This window comes from Pogona vitticeps, chromosome 9, assembly GCF_051106095.1.
Source record: "Pogona vitticeps strain Pit_001003342236 chromosome 9, PviZW2.1, whole genome shotgun sequence".
Lineage (NCBI taxonomy): Eukaryota > Metazoa > Chordata > Lepidosauria > Squamata > Agamidae > Pogona > Pogona vitticeps.
In genome coordinates this window covers 21,583,370-21,603,735 of record NC_135791.1, presented here as the reverse complement: position 1 = coordinate 21,603,735, position 20,366 = coordinate 21,583,370, and the positions used below count along the sequence as shown (strand labels likewise).

Sequence of the window (20,366 nt, the reverse complement as noted above, 5' to 3'; positions counted from 1 at the left end):
GCAGGAGCCCCTTCCTCAAAGGCCTTCAAAGTCTGGGGATTGAGCTGCCCACTGCTGTATTCCCTCCCATCACCCCCCTCTATGTCCTTCATTCCCAAATTACCCCCTTCCGTAGATTTCACAGCATCCCTTTATTCCCACTGGACCTTTTCTGTGTCGCCCAAACAGTACTGTGATACAACCTCTATAAGATGTCTGATCTGTCTTTGGCACGACAACCCATCAGTTACTTAATTCTGCAGGACTGATCATCAGAAATTTAATTTTGTACAGCGAGAGCAAGTAGTAATCTGGATTATAGAGTCCCTCAATGCAATCCCATCATGGTTTTGTTATGGTTCTATTGTACTGTTACATGATTTTCCTCGGTTCCTTGCAACTGTGCAGAGAATATCCCAGACACCACATGGAAGTGTTTTCCTAGGAGAGTTATGCTGTCTGGAGTATTCTGGGAGTTATGGTTCCCAGAAGTAACATTTCCAAGATGTGACCCTGGAGAACCCTCTTAAAATGGAAAGTTGGGCTATTGTACCTTTAATAGTGCTGTAAAACTGATGACTGCATACGTTCTACTTGCACAACAACTAAAGGTACAGGAGCCCTATTTACTTGTTACAATCAGCAACTCTTTAACATGTACACATATATACTTGTACACAAGTACAACCCAACAAACATCATTTCAGCTGCAGCCAAATGGCCCAAATAGTCCCTCCTACTGGATCTCAATTCCAGAGCGATCAAGAATTCAACCCTATACAAGATTCTTCCTTAGACAAAAAGTCTTATCCTCAGTCCTTGATGCAACTGTTATGACCTGCCCCACGGGTTATAAGGAACAGGGGAGGAAGAGCTTCCTGGAAGAAGCTGACTAGGATGCAAAATAAATCCGTAACTAGCAAGGTAACAGACTCTTTAATAATTAGACAGAATGCAGAACTTCAGCGGCTATAGCTTACCATGAAAAATTTAACCATCACAACAATTCCACCTTCTGCATAACTGTTAAAGGAGCAGGAACTCGGCCCGGTTTAGTATCTGGCCAGCCAGGCTGCGATGAGGTGCCAAGATCAATGGCCAAGATCTCCTGCCACCAGCCACGCTGGCCGTGACATCTGGAAATTGAAGTCTAAAACATCTGGAAGACAAATGTTTCCCATTCTTGAGTACAGCCAAAATTTTCTAAAGAGAAAGATGCTCCTTGGAAGAGGAAACGTGGCCTCAGACTGGTCCCTCTAGGTCAGAGCTGGTTGGAGGTGGTGGTGGGAGTCTGATCTGAAAAGATACTGAACTCTCTCCCTGTGATCCAATTCCTAATTCAAGCTAGACAGTCTGTTACTTTTTCATAGTGAGAGGCCTACACTCTGTGTACAGTGGTGCCTCGCTTAATGACAATAATCCATTCTAGGAAAATCGACGTAAAGCGAAAACATTGTAAGGCGAAAATTAAAACCCCATTGAAATGCATTGAAACCCATTCAATACGTTCCAATGGGGTAAAAACTCACCATCCAGCGAAGATCCTCCATACGGCGGCCATTTTCACTGCCAGTATAGCAAGGAATCCGTCCCTAAACACAGCGGGGAGCCATTTTAATCACCCAGTGGCCATTTTGAAACCGCCGATCAGCTGTTAAAAAACCATCGTTTTGCGAAGAATCGGTTCCCAAAGCGGGAACCAATCATCGCAAAGCGAAATTCCCCCATTCAGACCATCGTTTTGCGATCGCAATTGATGACCCTTTTCAGGGTTTTCCAAGTAGAAATACTCCACTCTCTTCTTCTGGGGGGTTACCCTGAAACAGGGCAACTTGCCTAAGGCTACCCAGGCTGACTCTACTTGCAGGAGGCCCAGCAGGGAATCGAACTCCCAACCTCTGGCTCCACAGCCAGAGACCTAAACTACAGAACTATCCAATTAAATTCTTAATAATAATAATGCAGCTTTAAAAAATCTTTCCCACATTTCCAATTTGAGGCACAGGATAGACGGAATGGTAAATGGACTATGCACAAGAATGGATCACAACCCGATTTTGCCATTTTACCTTCAATCTGTTCAAAACGCCTGGCAAGAAAAGAATCTAGAGAAATACTTTCATTGACTACAACTCCCAGAATCCTCTAGACAGCATGGGGATTGTAGGAACTGTAATCCAAAAACGTCAACTTCCAAGCTGGTGTTCTACGGCTGCCCCTTGGCTGGGGGGAGGCGGGGGGAGAAGAAAAGAGAGTCCATGCAAACTTCCAAATGAAGCTTTTATCATATAGTTCTCCTGTCCATTCTTAGAATTAATTCTGCTCTCATTTTGTAACTCTTTGGTTCCTCACCCTGTCCTCCTTTCTTACCATGCCTTACCATGCAAAAACTTTTCTTAATAGGGAAAAAGTCACAAAAAATGGAATAGCTGTAGCAGCTGTTTTCACAGAATAATTGAGTTAGAAGGGGCCTCTAAGGCCATCAAGTTCAACCCCCTGCTCAAAGGAGGAATGTTTGTGTTCGAAATCACTGAATGAGGACAAGGCAGGAAGAGAAGTAAAAAGGGGTGGCTCCCAACACATTTCTGGCTTTGAGCCGTCTTACTACTGGGACCTAGGAAGCACTTGCAGGAGAAAAATGTTTTCTATCCCAGTGAGACAGGCCCCGGGAACAAATGGTAAAGCAAGGGGACTACAGTGGCACCTCGCTAGACAGTTACCCTGCATGACAATTTTTTCGCTAGACAATGACTTTTTGCAATCGCTATAGCGATTCACAAAACAGTGATTCCTATGGGGGAATTTTGCTGGACAATGTTTGGTCCCTGCTTCGCAAACCAATTTTGGCTAGACGATTTTGACAGCTCCCTCCGCACTCGCAAAACGGGTGTTTTCGGGATCTAAGCTTTGCAAGACAGCTATTTAAAGAGCTGATCGGTGGTTCGCCAAGCGGCTTTCCTATGGCCAATCTTCGCTAGACAACGATGATTCTTCCCCATTGGAACGCATTAAACAGGTTTCAATGCATTCCAATGGGGAAATGCTTTTCGCTAGAAAATGATTTCGCTAAACAGCGATTTCAGTGGAATGGATTATCATCGTCTAGCGAGGCACCACTGTACAGTTAAAAGAAAGACAGTATTATTTACATTTCAATATCTCACTTTCCCCTACAGGATTCAAGGTGGGGCAAAAGGGGTCCTTAGGCCATTTGTCACACAAGCTGTTCAATCAACCCAGTCCCATTGAGCTTCAACTGGGCTGCTTCTGGGATGGCCATCTCTGCCTCTCCATAATTTTCTCCCCCTTTTCTGGATTCCAGCATCCATCATCAACCCTTCCATTGGCTGCACTAACTATGGCTGACAGGACAGGAGCAGCATCTGAAAAACCATATAATAGAGGGTCCCGCTTGTCCATCCTTGTTTTAAATCAAGAAAGGTGTCATTTCAGATTTGGGGGCAGATTTTTAAAAAGCCAAACGTCCAAGCCTCCAAATGTCTACTCAATTCCCACAGAATTTAACGGGACTAATTCTCTGGTATGTGTGTGCAGGATTGCTTTGGGGTTGGTTTGTTTGTTTAAAGAATGTTGCTTTTTAGTTACTTTTTTGCCCATAGCCATAACCATGGTACATACACACACTTCTTAAGGTGTGTGGGTTCTCTCCACTACCACCCCCAACTTCGGCTTTTTGCTTTGCTTTTTGCAATTTTGCAAAGTTGCAATTTTGGTATGCACGATCGTCTGAAACCGACCAGATCAACAACTCCCTCCCTCCCTCCCCCATAAGAGAAACTCTACAGGTTTCGGAGGCGGAGGCGGTGGGGGGGCGGCTTTTGTGCTTGATTTAAATGCATCCAAAGGCAACCCAACCGCCACCAAAGGATGCAAAAAGGGAAGGAAAAAAACGCCGAGGAACGAGCAAAAGCAACTACCAAATCCAAACAGATCTCTACCTGCAGCAGAATCAATTGAGCAAGTCCCGGGGTAGAAAGTCTGAGCTTGGGCGGATCCATCTGCAGGGACCCGTTTCCTCCCCCCCTTTGTCTTCTCCGAATGGTTTCGCCCGCCAGGGGAGGGCAAGGGAATGACGTCACAACCGTGGCTGGCAGTGGACAAAAAGGGTGCGCCTTATTTGTCAATGAGCCGCTTCTTTGAGCTTTGGAGTGTTAGATGGGGTCTTATTTATTTATTTGAAACATTTTTTATCCCGCCTTTCTCATTAAAAAGGACCCAAGGCGGTTTATCACAATGAAAGACAGTATTTAAAGTTGAAAACAATGAGTATTTAATGGTGGTTAACATTAAAAGACAATTATTTTATTTATTTATTTATTTATTTATTTATTTATTTATTTATTTATTTATTTATTTATTAACTTATATGCCGCCCACACTACTTGAAGGTCTCTGGGCAGCTTACAACATTTAAAATACAATAAAAAGGCAAAATAAAAGGGCAAAATAATTAAAATGCAATTAAAAATATATACTCTAAAAATTGCCATCAGACCCACAGCTGATATTATTTCAATTAAAAGCCTTCTGGGACATTTAATTTAATATTTAAAACTGTGAACAACAAATAGGGAGGCATCTTACATCACTAATAGGCAATTTTAAGGCAAAGATCAATAACTATACTTTTTTAAAAAATAAAAAAGCCACTCTGAGAAGTGGAAAGCACAAAAATGGAAAACACGACTGGTCCTTAAAAAAAACTAATCAAAGCAATAATGTGTAACAATCCATCTCAAAATCACACCTAGGTACTGTAGCTGGGTCTTGTGGTTATTAAGAGTGCTAAAAGCTGGGAATCTTTTTTGTGTGTGTGTGCTCTGCCACCCAGCCAAGCTGGCCAGTGGTTGTGCAGGCTCGGGGAGTCTGGGAGTTGTAGTCTCTTCACCCAGAGTAAAATTCCCCAGTTCTGTGCTACTTATGTTTCATAGCTACCTGGTGGAATAGAGACAATGTGGGGGGGAAAGCTTCACCTGTTGAATTTCTTTTAAAAAGGAGAATGTTGCTGTCATGATTGACAACAGCATCAAACATTACAAAACTGATACGAGAATCTTGGGCTATCTTTAAGACCTGCAAATCCAGTTAAACATGTCGTTTCCTGATCCCAGTCCACTTTGCCTGCATCTGGAAAAGCCAGATTGGCACTGCTGAAAATGCATGTTAAAGTAAATTTGTAAAATTTGAAAGTCCTCATAAGATTTTCTCCTTTTTTGTTATGTAGAAATACACTAACAAAACTATGCACACATAATACAAGAAAAGCTCAAATGTTACTCTTCAGACAGATCTGGCTATTCTAGACTACTTTAAATCAATTTCTTGTTATTGTTTTAAAATAAAAATGCTACTTTTCCTGTCATGCTGCTGTGATTCTTTTCAACATTATTTCTATTAACTGTACTTTAACTTTTTATTCTGTAAACTGCCTTGGAAAAGACTTAGTCTACAGAGGTGGTAAATTTTTCTTTAACACAGACAGCTCTGAATGGTTGTGTAAACATACTGTTGTCAACAATGACAATAAGGTTAAACCTTAGGATGGGGCAAAGGATCTGTAGCTGCCCTTCCCTATCACACTACAGAGTACATAAACGTTATGAACTGTATATGGTTGCAATAAAAATGGCACAAAGCTTTATTTTGCACATAATATGCAGCCCAGCTCTCTGGCACTCCTCCCACAGTACAGTATCTCTGGACGACGCACAAACTGCAGTAACACCCACCGAGTTTAAGTACACATCGTTTCTGCCCTCTAAAAGAGAAACATGGGCTTGCCCTTTACACACAGATAATCTGCAGAAAGTTGTTGGCCTGTTTTCTCCCTTAGGATCCTTAGAAGTTTCTCATTTACAGGAACACTTCACAAGTTTTCAAGGGATTGCTTCCAAGGGCCCTAACCCATAGAGGTCAATGATTCCCTAAATAATTATTCAATTATTCAATTCAACCCTAAAATGATTAGAAAAAGTGATTTAGAAAAGAGGAGTAAGGGAGATCTGATAGCACTTTTCAAATGCTTGAAAAGTAGCCATAGGGGGCGAGGGGCTGGGTTTGCAGGATCTGTTCCTGATCATCCCAGACTGCAGGACACATAATAATGGGCTTAAATTACAGGCAGCCAGATTTAAACTGAATATCAGAAAAAACTCTTAACTCCGCATGACAGGTTTTTTTTGCTAGACATTGACTTTTTGCGATCGCTATAGCGATTCGCAAAACAGTGATTCCTATGGGGGAATTTCACTGGACAATGTTTGGTCCCTGCTTCACAAACCAATTTTCACTAGACGACGATTTTGACAGCTCCCTCCGCGCTCGCAAAACGGGTGTTTTCGAGACCTAAGCTTTGCAAGACAGCGATTTAAAGAGCTGATCGGCATTTCTCAAAGCGGCTTTCCTATGGCCGATCTTCGCTAGACCACGACGATTCTTCCCCATTGGAACGCATTAAACAGGTTTCAATGCATTCCAATGGAGAGATGCTTCGACAATGATTTCGCTAAAGAGCGATTTCAGTGGAATGGATTATCATCGTCTAGCGAGGCACCACTGTATATCTTATCACAATGTGTGGGGAATTTCTTTGCTTGGGTTAGAGCTCCCACACTGCTGGCTGAGGTTGGGATTCCGGGAGTTGGAGTTTAAATAAATAATATTTAAACATACTCCAATTCCTGGAATCCCACCCTCAGCCAGCAGCGTGGGAGCTCTAACCCAAGCAAAGAGATTCTCCACACGTTGTGATAAGATTGGAACCCCTCCCCGATTTCCTTCCCCCCTTTTAAATCAAACTTAATCGTTTTGGATTACAATCCCTGGACTCCCCCCGTTGCCTGGAAGATACTGGGAGCAGCAACCCAAAAGGGATGCCTTCTCTAGCTCTAGGGACAGACTGGAGCTCTTTTTCTACTTCCTTCCTGCTTCTTCTCCCAAAACATTTCCCCCCAAAATTCTCGCTGGCTGTGTGGGGTTCTGGGAGCTGTCACCCACAATTTATATTTCTCGAGCTGTCGTAGCAGACCCCGAACCCCTCTCGCCTCCCCCCTTCCCCTTTAAGGCGGCTCGTGTCTCGAACCCGCCTCCCTCCGCTTCCCCCCCCCCCCGGGCCCGCCTCCAGCTGACAGCCCGGAAAGGGCTCGCCTCCTCCGGTCCCTTCCTGGAAAGCGAGCGATCCAGGAGGCGCGATCCCGATGTGGCTGCCCCGGAGATGCCCTGCCCGAGCGGCCGCCGCCGCCGCCGCCCTCCCGCACCTGGCGGGCCTTCCTGGGCGGAGGGGCTTCTGCGTCCGCGCCGCCCAGCGCCAGGGGCTCCTTTTCCGCCAGGTGAGACGAGGTGGCCGGGGGGTGGGGGGTCCCGATCAGCCCCCCCCCACTTCCCGTGCCCCTTAGGTGGGAATTTGGGGGCGGGGGCGATCTTGGAAGGCAGCGTCGCCCTAAATTGTACCCTTGATGCCTTTCTTTACCTTCTTCGATGGAAACATTTTCCTTTCTGGGTTAAAGCAGTTGCCCTGCAGGCAGAAATTCAACAGGTGCAGGGGTCTTTTTATCCAATCGCCCCAGGGGAGCTGGTGGTGGGGAAGTCTTTACAGTATTAAGCTCCAGGCTGAATGGGGTGGTTGCTTCTTTTAGTTTCAATGTGTGGCAATGAAGTCTTTGGATGCTGCAGGCAGCAGTTCTGCAGGTGATGCTTTTGTCGTTTTCTTTTTTTGGGGGGTGGGAAGAGAGCTCCCTTGGCTGATTTTTCTTCGATTGATTGATTCAATTTCTCCTTCGCGGCCCATTTGGCTACAAGGCCACTCTGGGCGGTTAACAACACAATAAAACAATAACACTTTCAAGAATATAGCACATAGTGGTTATACAGAAATCAAAATAATAAAAAAATCAGAAGAATTCCAAATGGTCAGCGAAAGGCATAGAAACTGTACTAGAATATGTCCCCAAAACTAATAATCCTGGTGTGCAATACGTATAAAAACATGTTACGTATTTGTTTTTTAATTTCATACATATACACAGCTTCCCTTTCCAGTATGGATATGATGGTACTTTAATGTGAAGATCTGGCAAATTAGTGTGGGGTGGAGCCAGAATTTAGGGTGTGTGGATTTTACTTCTTGGCTACCTAAAATTTCCTGATAGTGGCCTGATTCTATGCATAATCAAGATAATTGCGTTTATGGGGTGCTTTCCATGCATGAGTCTATCTAAATCACCCCTTAAGGAGCATGCATGTTTTCCTTTATTGTTGACTTGCTTTTTTGGCCTCCTGGCTTGCAAGGTAAAAACCTTCGGATTTTATCAATAGCAGGTCCTGTAAGATCATCAGCCGCTCGGAGCCTCTCTGAGCTTGTCTGTGATCTTTGCAATAGCTGGGAGAGAAACAGATTTTTTAAAGGATTATAATATGGTTATTGGATAGCTCTATTGTAATATAAAGTATTGGAGGATGATTTGGTCTTGAATGAGCAATCAAGAGCCAATAACTATACAAAAGACCTGATCCTTAATAGCCAATATAGGGCTAGTGAGCAGTTCCTGTGTTTGGAGTTGGCTTGTTGCTGGGCTAGCTTTGGAGGCTGTAGTAATGAAAACATTTCCAAATTTATCAGGGTGTGACTTCGGGTGGAGATTTCTGGGAATAAACTTTGTTTGGTCATCAGGTCTGATGCAGAATGAGTCAGCTCTCTCGGGCATCTGTTTTGGCAGAGTAGCAGCAGATCGCTAGTTATTTGCCTGTTATTTTATTTTTTGTGGGAGCCTTTGGCAGGCATACATGCCGGGAGGGGGAGAGTCGTCTGAGGGGGCAGGGGGGCCGCGAAAGTCGAAAGAGCAAAGTTCATAGACGATAAAAGCAGAGATAAGGGATGTTGGGTAAGCCTTGAAGATGTGAGTAAGAATATACTGTATGTTAGATCCAGGAAGTTAAGAAAGGGTTGTGTGAACTGGATTCCTGAAGTTATTTTTGACAGCATTTCTACCCCACTTTTCTCCTTAAAATCACCCAAGGCAGCTTACATCATTGAAAGACAATATTAAAATCTAAAAGCAATGTGTTTACAAAGGTGGCTTGCATCATTAAAGGACAAATAATCTATAATAATAATCTTAGAACTGCAGAACTGGAAGGGACCCCCAGAGATCATCCAGTCCAGCCCCCTGTCAAAGAGGCACAGTGGGGATTCGAACTCCCAGCCTGCAGCCAGAGACCTAAACCACTGAGCTATCCAGCAGTTCATTTTACCTTGGCATTATATTGTCTTGCCATCTTGTCTTGTCATTTATATGTTAAATGACAATATTTAAAGCTAAAAACGGTAAGTGGGTGGGGAGTGTTTGGGGAATTTTCTGTGTGTTCATGTGTCTGGTCTCTGGGTGTCTGTGAATTTCATTGTATGGGTATACTGTGTATATACTTACAATGACAATCAATAAATAAATAAATAAATAAATAAATAAATAAATAAATAAATAAATAAATAAAACATGGGATAATGGCTCTCCCGATTCCTTCTCCTCCAAAGTCACTTTTTCCCTTTGTTTCCTGGGCTGCATTAAAAATGTTGATTTTTGAGGCTTTTAAAATCCTTAAAGTCATTCACACCTTTAGTCCTTTAAGTAAGAGATCTCTGTCACATCAGCTTTACTGTGATGCTGTATTTTACAGTGGTGCCTCGCTTAACGGGCGCCCCGTTTAACGACGAAATTGCATACCGACAAACTTTTTGCAATCGCTTTTGTGATCGCATTGCGATGTTTTAAATGGGGAAAATTGCTTTGCGATGATCGGTACTCTGTTTCGCTTACCGATTATCACAAAGCGATGATTTTTTAACAGCTGATCGGCGGTTTCAAAATGGTCGCCGGGTAAACAAAATGGCCACCCTCTGTGTTTAGGGACGATTCCTCGCTTACCGGGCAGCGAAAATGGCTGCCGTATGGAGGATCTTTGCTTAAACGTCAGTTTTAAGCCCATGGGAACACATTGAAGGGGTTTCAATGCATTCCTATGGGCTTTTTTAAATCACATAGCAGCGAAATGGCTTTGCAGCGATTTTTGCTGCACCGATTAACGTCGCTATGCGAGGCACTACTGTATTGTATGCTGCTTCAATAGACCTTTGGTGAAAACCAGCAGATGTATTTCGGATGACGAAAAACTTGCCTGTGTGCCGGAATCTACATCCAGGACTGTTTTCCGTCAGAATCAGAGCAGGTGATCCCACACAACGGAGCCTGTCTGCCTATTTATTTATTTAACTTTAATATCCTGCTTGTCTTTCTGCTCTGTACACGTCTCTCCCTCCTGTGTTATCTTCGCAGTAAGGCTTGAAGGTAGGCCAAGCTGAGAGAGCTTGAGGCGTCCAAGGTCGGCCAGCAAGTTCTGTGGCTACACCTGCAGGATTTCAGCCGATAAATCTTTAGCTTCTTCTAGGGTTGTTTGGTTGGTTGACCTTGCTGGCTGCTTTGATTTCTGTGCTTTTGCTAACAAGGTGCATGTATCTACGATAAATCCTTTGTTGACCTTTGGTCCTTGTTTTAAACATTAATCTCTCACCCCTGTAAGGTTAGAGTTTCTTCTTGAATATCAGCAGACTTGCTCTGAACGGAGGACTCATTCAGACAGATATCAAGATTATCTGCTGGATTCTTGGAAATGGAATAGGTGTGATGATTAACTGCATGTTCTCAGCCCACTGACCATTCTGCTCCTATTTAGTATGTCATATTGCACAATAAGGACTATAAACTTATCTGGGATTTGTGGATGTTGGTACTAATACTGACAGGAAGCTGAGATTGTAAAAGTCATTTTTTTTAATTGCCATCTCCCAGAATCCCAGCGCCAGAACCCTTGGAGTAAGCTTCCAGCAGTTGCAGCTTTTTTTTAAAAAATAACTTTTAGAAGCTCGGGATGGGAGCAAGGAAATTGCAGGAAGAAAAATCTCTTGGTGTCATAAGGTTTGAAGACGTATCAAACCAGAAAATAGAATTAAATCTATATCATTGATGGTGACCACAGGGATAGTAACAACTAAATAGATGCATGTTTTCAAAAACGTTGACAATTCAAGATGGGCACAAACTCACGAACCACAAACTATCACGAACCCCTCCCCGAAAAACGAATCAGTTCGTGCCGGGAATAATAAACCATTTCTGACTACTCTGTACAGTTTTTAAAGAAAAAAACTGGGAAAAAAACTTTCATAAGTAGAAGTCACTGTAATGGCACATAATTCATTGATTAAGTTTTTTTAAATTTTTTATTATTTCCAGAGTAAAGGGAAATGAATCAGGATAACAGCGATTATCATTTCTTATCCCATATTATCTGTACTTGCAAATATCATTACATTAAGAACTTGTATCTGTTAATTGCCTATATGCGTGTTTGACAAAGACGGATGGTTAAAATATTTTCAGGGCCGAACAGCAAAATCCGACTTGTAAGAATAAACAGATCTCCTTATCCACGCTCTCCATGCACTAACCCTAAGTCTTTTCTTCCCCTATAGCTCTTTGAATCAGAAAGTTTCACGTACACCTACCTGCTGGCAGATATGAAAACCAAGGAAGCCATCCTGATCGATCCAGTTCTGGAAACAGCCAAGAGAGATTCAACGCTGGTGAAACAGCTGAGTCTCAATGTCCTCTACGCAGGTGAGTTTGGGCTGGATTGAGGTCCGCCGTGGGGGGAAATTTTGGGACCTTGAGATTTTTTTTTCCGCATATCATCTTAACCCAATTGGCAAATTGCAGGGAATTCTGAAAGCTATCTGCCAACACATTGGGGAGGCCAAAGATGCCTGACCTTGATTATTGGGATGCGGTTTGGCCGGTGGCTCTTTGGTTTCATCTTGCGCCTTGAACTGCTCTTGCTGGATTACTGCAAGAGCAGTTCAAGGTCGCCTCCTTCGGTGGGAAAGACGATCTGAATTGGAATGGAGACTAAATAGAAAACGGTCCCCTTGCATGAGCCAAATGCAGCCGTCCAAATGCTGTTGGAATGCAGTTCCTGGCGTTCTTTGCCCTTCAGTTCTCCTGGGCTAGGCTGATGGGCATCGCAGACCCACAAAACCTAGTGGGATGCATTCTGCGTACCTTTTGGGAAGCATAAAAGGATATGGATTTCACTTTATTTGGAAGGCAGAGGAAACTTCACGGCCCCGTAGAAAAGAAAATGAGGACCTTAAGAATCATTATGGGTTTTTGTGTTTGTGTGTGTGTTGCTTGGTGAAACTGAAAAGCTGTCGGCATCCTGTGAAAAGCAAAAGGCCCTGGGAAGCGAACAGATCTTTAGCAAAGGGTGAGAACTCATTAAAGTAGCCTTCATTTAGGGAGTTGGGGAGGTCCTTCTGCAATAAGTCAGAGGAGGTTTGCAGCTTGCATGCTGCAGTGTCAATAATTGTTATTCTCCCCCATTCTTAGCCAACACTCACTGTCATGCTGATCACATCACTGGCACGGGGCTTCTGAAGAATCTGCTCCCAGGCTGTCGGAGTGTCATTTCCAAAGACAGTGGTGCGTCTGCTGATATCCATATCCAGGAAGGCAGTGCCCTCAAATTTGGAGCTTTTGTAAGTTCATAACTTTGATATGATATAAATAAATAAATGAATCATGCTTTTATAAGGACACTCTGGGACCTGGTAGAAGAAAGCGTGACCACAGCATCTTGAAAGCTAGGCTGTTGTTATTGGTATTCTTCATACCCGCCAGGAATTTATTGCATGTTATCTTGTTGTTACCTATAATTTTAATTATGTGTCATCAAGTCTATTATCAGGGTTTTCGGGACAGAGAACGGCTTAATAGTTCAGTGACTTAAGTACTGAGACGTAGAGCCAGAGGTTGGGAGTATACCATTCTTTTCTTTTGTGAGCATCCCTGGGACTGTACAGCTTTGCCCAAGGCTACCCAGGCTGGTTATTCTGGGATGCACGGTGGGGAATTGAACTCCCAACCTCTCTGTTCACAGCAAAATCCCTAACTCATTGTGCTGTCCAAACAGCCATAGGGAAATGCTGTCTGGTTCCCCCTAGTGGCCAATTCTGATACTGTATTTTACAACTGGTTGTGGGTTTTTCAGGCCAAAGAGCCCGAAAAACCCACAAGAACCATTAGATCCCGGCTGTGAAAGCCTTCGCGAATATATTTTACAACTGTTTACCAAAAAGACAACACCAAATAATGTTTCACTTGTTATTTAAAACTGGTAAGAGAGAGGTATAAAATGTGAAAAATTCTTGCCAAAAATGCCTTAAAGTAACTTTTAAAATACCTTTTTAAAGTAACTTCTGAAAGTAACTGGAAAGTGTTAATTAGTGCACATGGAAAGTAACTAGAGAAATGTTAGTTACTGCACATAGAAAGTAATTGTGTAATTAACACCCATTGGGAGTAGAGCCTGAAAAACCCACAACAACCATTAAGTGTGTAATTGCTTGTTAGATTATTTTACTGTAACAGCATAGCTACTTTCCCATTATTTCTTATTGATAATTATAGCACTAGTAACTAGTTACTTCCAGGCTTTCCCTGCAATTTTATCTCACTCCACCCTTCTGTTTTCCTATGGGTGACCTATATTAGGGCTTGGAAAATAACAATGAATTCTGGACTTCAAATCTCAGCCAGTCAGGGCAATAGGATGATATTTGAGCAGCTGGAATTTGAAACATCTGGAGGGCCAAAGGTTCTATGTAAGCAAAGCTACTGATTATCCTGTTAGGCATCCTTCAGTCTCGAGAGACTATGGCAATGTGCTCTGAATAGAGGTCTTCGAACAGCGTCTAGTGTGACTAAGAAGGCCAATTCGAGAGTGACCATCCCTTCCACACTGAAGACAAATACAATCTGTCCCCTGTCCAGCTCACTGATTTTGCTGGTTTCAGGACTGCCTCTTTGCCCCTTGGCCTGCTGGACAAGGGTCTCTTCAAATTGGGAGAGGCCGTAATGCACCGCCTGCCTCCAGGCTGAACGCTCAGATGTCAAGGTTTCCCATCTGTTGAGATCCATTCCTAAGGCCTTCAGATCCCGCTTGCAGATCTCCTTGTATCACAGTTGTCATCTCCTTCTGGGGCACTTTCCCTGCACTAATTCTCCCTACAGGAGATCTTTTGGAATCCAGCGGTGTCGTGGCTGATGGACGAGGACTCTGGAAACCAGGGTTCGAATCCCCCCTTGGCCATGGAAACTCGCTCGGAGAGAAGACCAGGCCAAGCTGCCCCTTAAGTATCTCTCTTACCTTGAAAGCCCTCTTTGGGTTGCTCTGTGTCGGTTCTGACTTGGCGGCACATCTTGGCACACAGTGCCGAAGCTTACTTTTGAATGGGCTTTGTAGTCAGGTTGATGCAAAATAAGAGGAAAGCTGTCAAGCTTCACCTCCGACGGCCTGTCTTGCTCTCCTGCAGGCCCTGGAAGCTCGCGCCACCCCTGGGCACACGGACGGCTGCCTGACCTACGTGCTGAATGACCAAAGCATGGCCTTTACAGGGGATGCGTTGCTGATACGGGGCTGCGGACGGACAGATTTCCAGCAAGGTAGGGAGGCCCTGGAGCTTCGGTGATGGAAGAGAAGGGGTCTCTCTGGAAGAGGGGACTCACCTGTAGTGTTTCGTTCTCCCCCACCAATACTGATCATGCTTCCTTCATTCCACCACTTTATGTTCACAGCCTTCACCTGGTGGCCAGCCTCTGGGTGGGTGAACGGCTCTGGACTTAGCTAAGCAGGTGGTTCTTGGATGGCAGGTGCACAGTCTGCACCTGGAGGCCATCTTCAAAGCTTACCTGCTTGGTAGATCCTGCCTGACTTTGTGCTCTGACATGACTGGGGACAATGATGCTTCTATCTACATATTTCATGTTAGCATGAAATATGTACAGTGGTGCCTTGCTTAACAAGCGCACCGTTTAATGACGAATCCGCATAACGACGCATTTTTTATGATCGCTAATGCAGTCGCATTGCGATGTTTAGATAGGCTAAACATCGCATTGCGATGATCGGTAAGTGTTTCACTTACCAATCTTTGCATTACTATGTTTAGAAAACAGCTGATCGGCGGTTCCAAAATGGCCGCCGGGTGCAGAAAATGGCCGCCTGCAACGTTTTCGCGCCCTGCCCTCTCTTACCGGGCAGCGAAAATGGCGGCCGGATGGGGGAATCTTCGCTTACCAGTGAGTTTTTCCCCAATAGGAACGCATTAAATGGAGTTTAATGTGTTCCTGTGGGTTCCTCTACCCTGCATAGCGATGAATCTGGATAGCGACGTTAATCCTGGAACGGATTAACGTCGCTATGTGGGGCACCACTGTACTAACTAGAGATATGCATCTTTGTGTTCCTGGACTACATCTCCCAAGATTCCCCGTAGTTCTCTAATGGAGTGGTTCCCAACTTCGGGTCCCCAGAGGTCCTTGGACTAAAACTCCCAGAAGCCTCCACTCCTAGCTGTGCTTGCCAGGGTTTCTGGGAGTTGCAGTCCAGGAACCTCTGGGGGCCCAAGGTTGGGAAGCCCTGCTCTAGTCCATGCATTTCTTCTGTGCATGCAGAAATTCAGCTGTGGTTTGAAGTAACATTGTTCCTGTGGTTTGAAGGAACATTGCATAGATACAACACTATTCATGCCAAGTCCATGTGTGTGAGTTGCGCAGCCAGAGGATCAGAGCTTGGTCAGATGATTGTCCTGAACCTCAGGGCCCAGAATCATCTAGCCGGCAAGACTGGACATTGGTAGGGGCAACAAACACAGTTCTGCCTTTTGTGTGTTTGCTGAACATCGGAGGTGGGGAGATGTTGGAGCATTTACCGTCCTAGAAATCTACTTTGTAAATCGAACAGCGGGTGAGAGAACGGACCTTGGTGGTGCTTAGCTCATGCGGCTTCGTCTCTCCTCCTAGGTTCCCCTGAGACGCTTTATCAGTCGGTCCATGAGAAGATCTTCACACTCCCTGGTCACTGCCTGGTTTACCCTGCCCATGACTATACTGGTGAGTGGTTCACAGCAGCACGAGACCCCAGTGGAGCTGGGGAAGATTTACCCCTGCAGAAATGAGATTCCAGTTCCCATCCGCCACGGTCAACTACCCAAGCGTGACGGATCATGGGAAAAGTATCCCCTAATCTCTGACAGGTCTTGAGCATCCCAGCCTTCTGCTAGGAGCTACTATGGTACAGCCGGTCAGAGATGGGAAGAGTTGCTTTTTTTTTCGAAGTGCAGTTCCTAGAAGATCCCTTGCTCCATGGACAGGGGCTATGCTGCCCATGGTATTCTGGGATATGTAGTCCAGAACAGCCAGACGTTCCAGCTCCACCACTGTTAGATGAAATTGCATGAACCTATTTTTAGGGAATGAATTTTCACCCACAAAAGCTCACATTAAAATAAAGCTGTTAAGCCACTACAATGTTTTGCTTTTCCACCCTTTTCTTTACCAATATGCACATAACGTTGTTGTTGTGGTGGTCTGCTGTCACATTCTCCCTGACTTACAGCAACCGTTTGAATGTCCTGTCCTCAACAACCCAGCTCAGCCCTTGTAAACGCCAGCTTGTGGCTTCTTTTAGGCAGTCAGTGCATCTCTTATTTGGTCTTCCTCTTCTCTTGCTGCCTACAGTCTTTGGCCAGGGTTTCTGGGAGTTGTGGTTCAAGAAAACCTGGTTTACTCAAGCTTGGGAACTACTGGTTTAGCACCACGTTAAGCAGGAAAGAACTGCCCAGCTGAACACCCATTGAGATTAGGGCTGATTAGACATTAACTATTTTAATGGCTTAATTACCTCAGTTTAATGCTTCCATTGATTCCTCTGGGGGTCATATAGGCATATTAGTAACACAATGTTTCTACAGCGAGAAGCATGCTACCTGTGTGTGTGTTGTAGTTGTGTGCTGTTGTTGCGTCCGACTTACGTTGACCCCATGAACGAGCCATCTCCAGAACGGCCTGTCTTCAACAGCCCTGCTCAGCTCCTGCAAATCGAAGGCTGTGGTTTCATTTAGGGAGTCAATCCATCTTGTATTCAAACCTCCTCTTTCCCTGCTGCCTTTGACCTTTCCCAGTATGATGGCCTTTTCCAGAGAATCCTGCCTTCTGAGGATGTGCCAAAAGCAGGACAACCTCGTTTTCAACATGTTTGCTTCCAGAGATAGTTCAGGCTTGTATTTAACTAGGACCCCCTTGTTGAGCTTTCTGGCAGTCCACAGTATCCACATCTGCACTTACCTGCTTATATTTAATTCTTCCTAACGACAGCTTCCAAAGCAGGCAGTCCTGTTACCCAGTCGCAATAATACTGCCTTAAAGCGGGACTGGGCAATTTCTGTACACTGCAGAACTTAAGAGGGTCATGCCAGTTTCCTTACTTCCCATACTTCCAACCCTCTACTTACGGAATTAATCCGTATTGGAACGGTGGCTGCAGATCGAAAAGTCTGTAGGTCGAGTCTCCATTGACCTACAATGCATTGGAAACCGATTAATCCCATAACCGGCCATTTTTGTTCCATTTTTGTTCCATTTTGGTTTTTTTCTGGTCTGTAGGTTGATTCTCCGGCTGCAAGTCGAACCTAAATTTTGCAGCCAGAGAAGTCTGTAACTCGAAAAGTCTGTAAGTCAAGCCGTCTGTAAATCGAGGGTCCACTTTATTTTTTTTTAAATTTAATATCTTTTTTTTCTGTACTGAAAAAGTGCCCTCAGTCTCTCTAGTGGCCACGGGCAACAAGTTTGCAGTGTTTTATGAGAGAGGGTGGAAATACTCCCTGTGCACTTTTAAACAAAACATCTCCCAGTGGCAAAGTTGTTTCAAAAAATGATTTCTGTCATTGTTGACCTGGTTTGTAATTCCAGGTAAAAACGACCAGCTAGGTTGGTTCATTCTTCTTCTGAGGAAACTGCTCTGGAAGCCATTTTGGCTGAAGAAGGAGAAGGAGAAATATAAAAATATGTGAAAATTTTTAAAGGTCAAATGTCTGCCTAACAGTGGAGCTCCGTCTACTAGGAATTCTTTGGCTTTTTTGGTGCCACAAAAGTTTGTGCGGCCTCCCTTCTCGTCTCCACTAGAGTGCAAAATGACATTCTGAGCATCTAATTCAGTTTTGGCAAACTTTGGTGGAAAATCCTGTTCCAGCAGCAGAGCATCCTAAGGCAGAAACGCTGCGAATCAAAATGCCGGCCTGTGTTAGCTTATTTTATTTATTTAAAATATTTTTACCCCACCTTTATCCTTAAAAGGACCCAAGGTGGCTCACATCATTAAAAGACAATATTTAAAGCTAAAACCAGTAAGTGTACGAATATTGAAAAGGATCAAACAAATAACACACTAGGAACCAGCAAACAGAAGCAACGCTAAAAACACATTCAGTGCAGTAAGTCCACCTAAAAATCCCACTCAGGCAGCCAGTCACTCAGGGCACGTCTGCCTGAAGAGAAAGGCCTTTGTGTGTTTACGGAAGGACAACAGAGGTGGGGCCAGGCTGGCCTCCAGTGGAAGGGAATTCCAGAGTCTCTGGGAGCAGCCACAGAGAAGGCCCTCACCCATGTCCCCTCCAAATGCTGACAGTTCCCTTACTGTCGATTAAGATGTAAGGGAAGCATTTTAACTTTTTGGAAAATAAATTCTTTTATTAATTAATAATACTTAATTAATTATCAATTAATTAATACTTAAGTATTAATTAATTGATACTTTTACTAATACTTTCTTTTTTTATACATAAAAAAGAAAGTAGCAAACATTTGTGTCATAGAGGAAGAGATGGAGCCATTTAGGGAACTCCGGAAGCCCTGATTCAGTCATAAGGACTGGAGGATCCCGAACCTGCTTTACAACATCTTCTCCCTCCCTCCTGTCTTGTAGGCCAAACTGTGTCCACCGTGGAGGAAGAGCGGACCCTGAATCCTCGCCTCACGTTGCCCAAGGAGGCCTTCGTGGAACTGATGGACAACCTGAATCTGCCCAAGCCCAAACAGATCGGTGAGGCTCGCCTTCTGCTTCTCTAGGTCCAGGAAGAGGAGCGACGTCGGATTGCTTCTCTGCACCCCAAGCTAGGATCTTTTGGCTTCAACCCTCCGGGCTTCCTCCAGAGAATCCTGGGAGTTGTCGTTTAGATGGGGAATCGAACGTTCAGCTAGGAAGTTCCTAATTTTGGGGGGAAAACATGGCTCTCTCGGGCAAGACGTTGGCTTTTCCAGATGGACTTTTAAACCACAGGGGATGGGGGTGGGGAGTTATGATCCAAACCCTGCTTGCCTTGGAATAGGGCTTCCCAACCTTGGGTCCCCAGATGTCCATGGACTACAGCTCTGAGAAATCCTGGCCAACACAGCTTGGGGTGAAGGCTTCTGGAAGTTGTAGTCCAAGAACACCTGAGATCTCAAGCTTGGGAACCACTGCTAGGTCTGAGACCCCAGGTGTTTGTGTAGCGGATTCAGCCTTGGAGAGAGGCCAATCCCTAGCAGAATCATGTATTTGCCTTCTTTTACGCTTCCCCATGGCTGGCTGTAGTTTTAAGTTTCTGGCTGTGGAGCTAGAGGTTGGAAGTTTGAATCTCCACCGGGCATCTTTAAAAAAGCCAGCCTGTGTAACCCTGGGCAAGCTGCACGGTCCCAAGGCACACCCCCCCCCCCAAAAAAAGAAGGGAATGTTTCTGAATATTCTCGACCTGGATCACGCTGAAAAGTGTCACCGGACGTTGGAATGGCTGGCACACAATTGTTAGGAAGCTTCCCGGTTAGATCATGTAAGGGCTGCCCGTCCTCCGTCCTGTGACAATGCCCATTCTCTCTCATCTCCTTGCAGATTTTGCTGTGCCAGCTAACCTGAAGTGTGGCGTCCAAGATGTATCTGCTTAGCCGGCACCTGCTTTTCCTGCGTCTGCTTCCCAGCAGGATCGCCTCGGACCGGAGTTCTAAAGGGATTCCCCCTGCCCTGGGACTGCTTTATGGTCCTGAAGCAACGGTTGTCCCGATTCACTTATTGTGGAAGTTAGAAGCGGGGAAGACGCCGTGGAAGGAAGGAGCTGGATGTTATAGCACATTTCAATCCCTGGCTAACCCACCCCTTCCAAGCGCCCTCTGGTACCTAAATGAAGAAGCTTCAAGTTCTGCCTTTAATTTTGCTTGCTCTTTGACCCTGTTTCCTGTTAACCCTTTTTTGCACTGGCCTGACATTTCTTGTCGAGATTCCTCTGTTGGGCCACGGCGTTCCATTCCATTCGTGGATCAGAAAGATAAAGACACTGATGCTGTGAATGTCTGCAACTCAGGACTGGGTGGGTGGGTGCGTGGGTTGTCCCCCCCACCACCACCGCAGAACCTCTTGCTGCTGATGAAATAAAAATTTATTTGTGGTAA

The 20,366-nt window shown here is 44.7% G+C and overlaps 2 protein-coding genes across 4 annotated transcripts in view; one reads left to right on the top strand and one right to left on the bottom strand.

The window, feature by feature from the left end:
* The window catches only part of ZNF575 (zinc finger protein 575), a 20,219-nt gene extending 8,523 nt beyond the window's left edge, over positions 1-11,696 (bottom strand). Inside the window, exon 1 of one of the 3 annotated variants that reach the window (XM_072980158.2) lies at positions 11,558-11,696. The gene's annotated coding sequence lies outside the window, so the exon portion shown is untranslated. Of the gene's footprint in view, positions 1-1,508; positions 1,574-7,468; positions 7,541-11,557 lie in introns of those variants that run through there. The other 2 variants (XM_072980161.2, XM_072980159.2) reach the window with 2 other exon arrangements.
* ETHE1 (ETHE1 persulfide dioxygenase) lies at positions 7,121-20,366 on the top strand. Its single transcript, XM_020812793.3, has 7 exons — positions 7,121-7,328; positions 11,525-11,669; positions 12,438-12,586; positions 14,423-14,552; positions 15,912-16,001; positions 18,871-18,987; positions 19,813-20,366. Exons 1-7 carry the CDS (start codon positions 7,197-7,199, stop codon positions 19,863-19,865), a joined length of 816 nt encoding a protein of 271 aa, XP_020668452.3. The 5' UTR covers positions 7,121-7,196; the 3' UTR covers positions 19,866-20,366.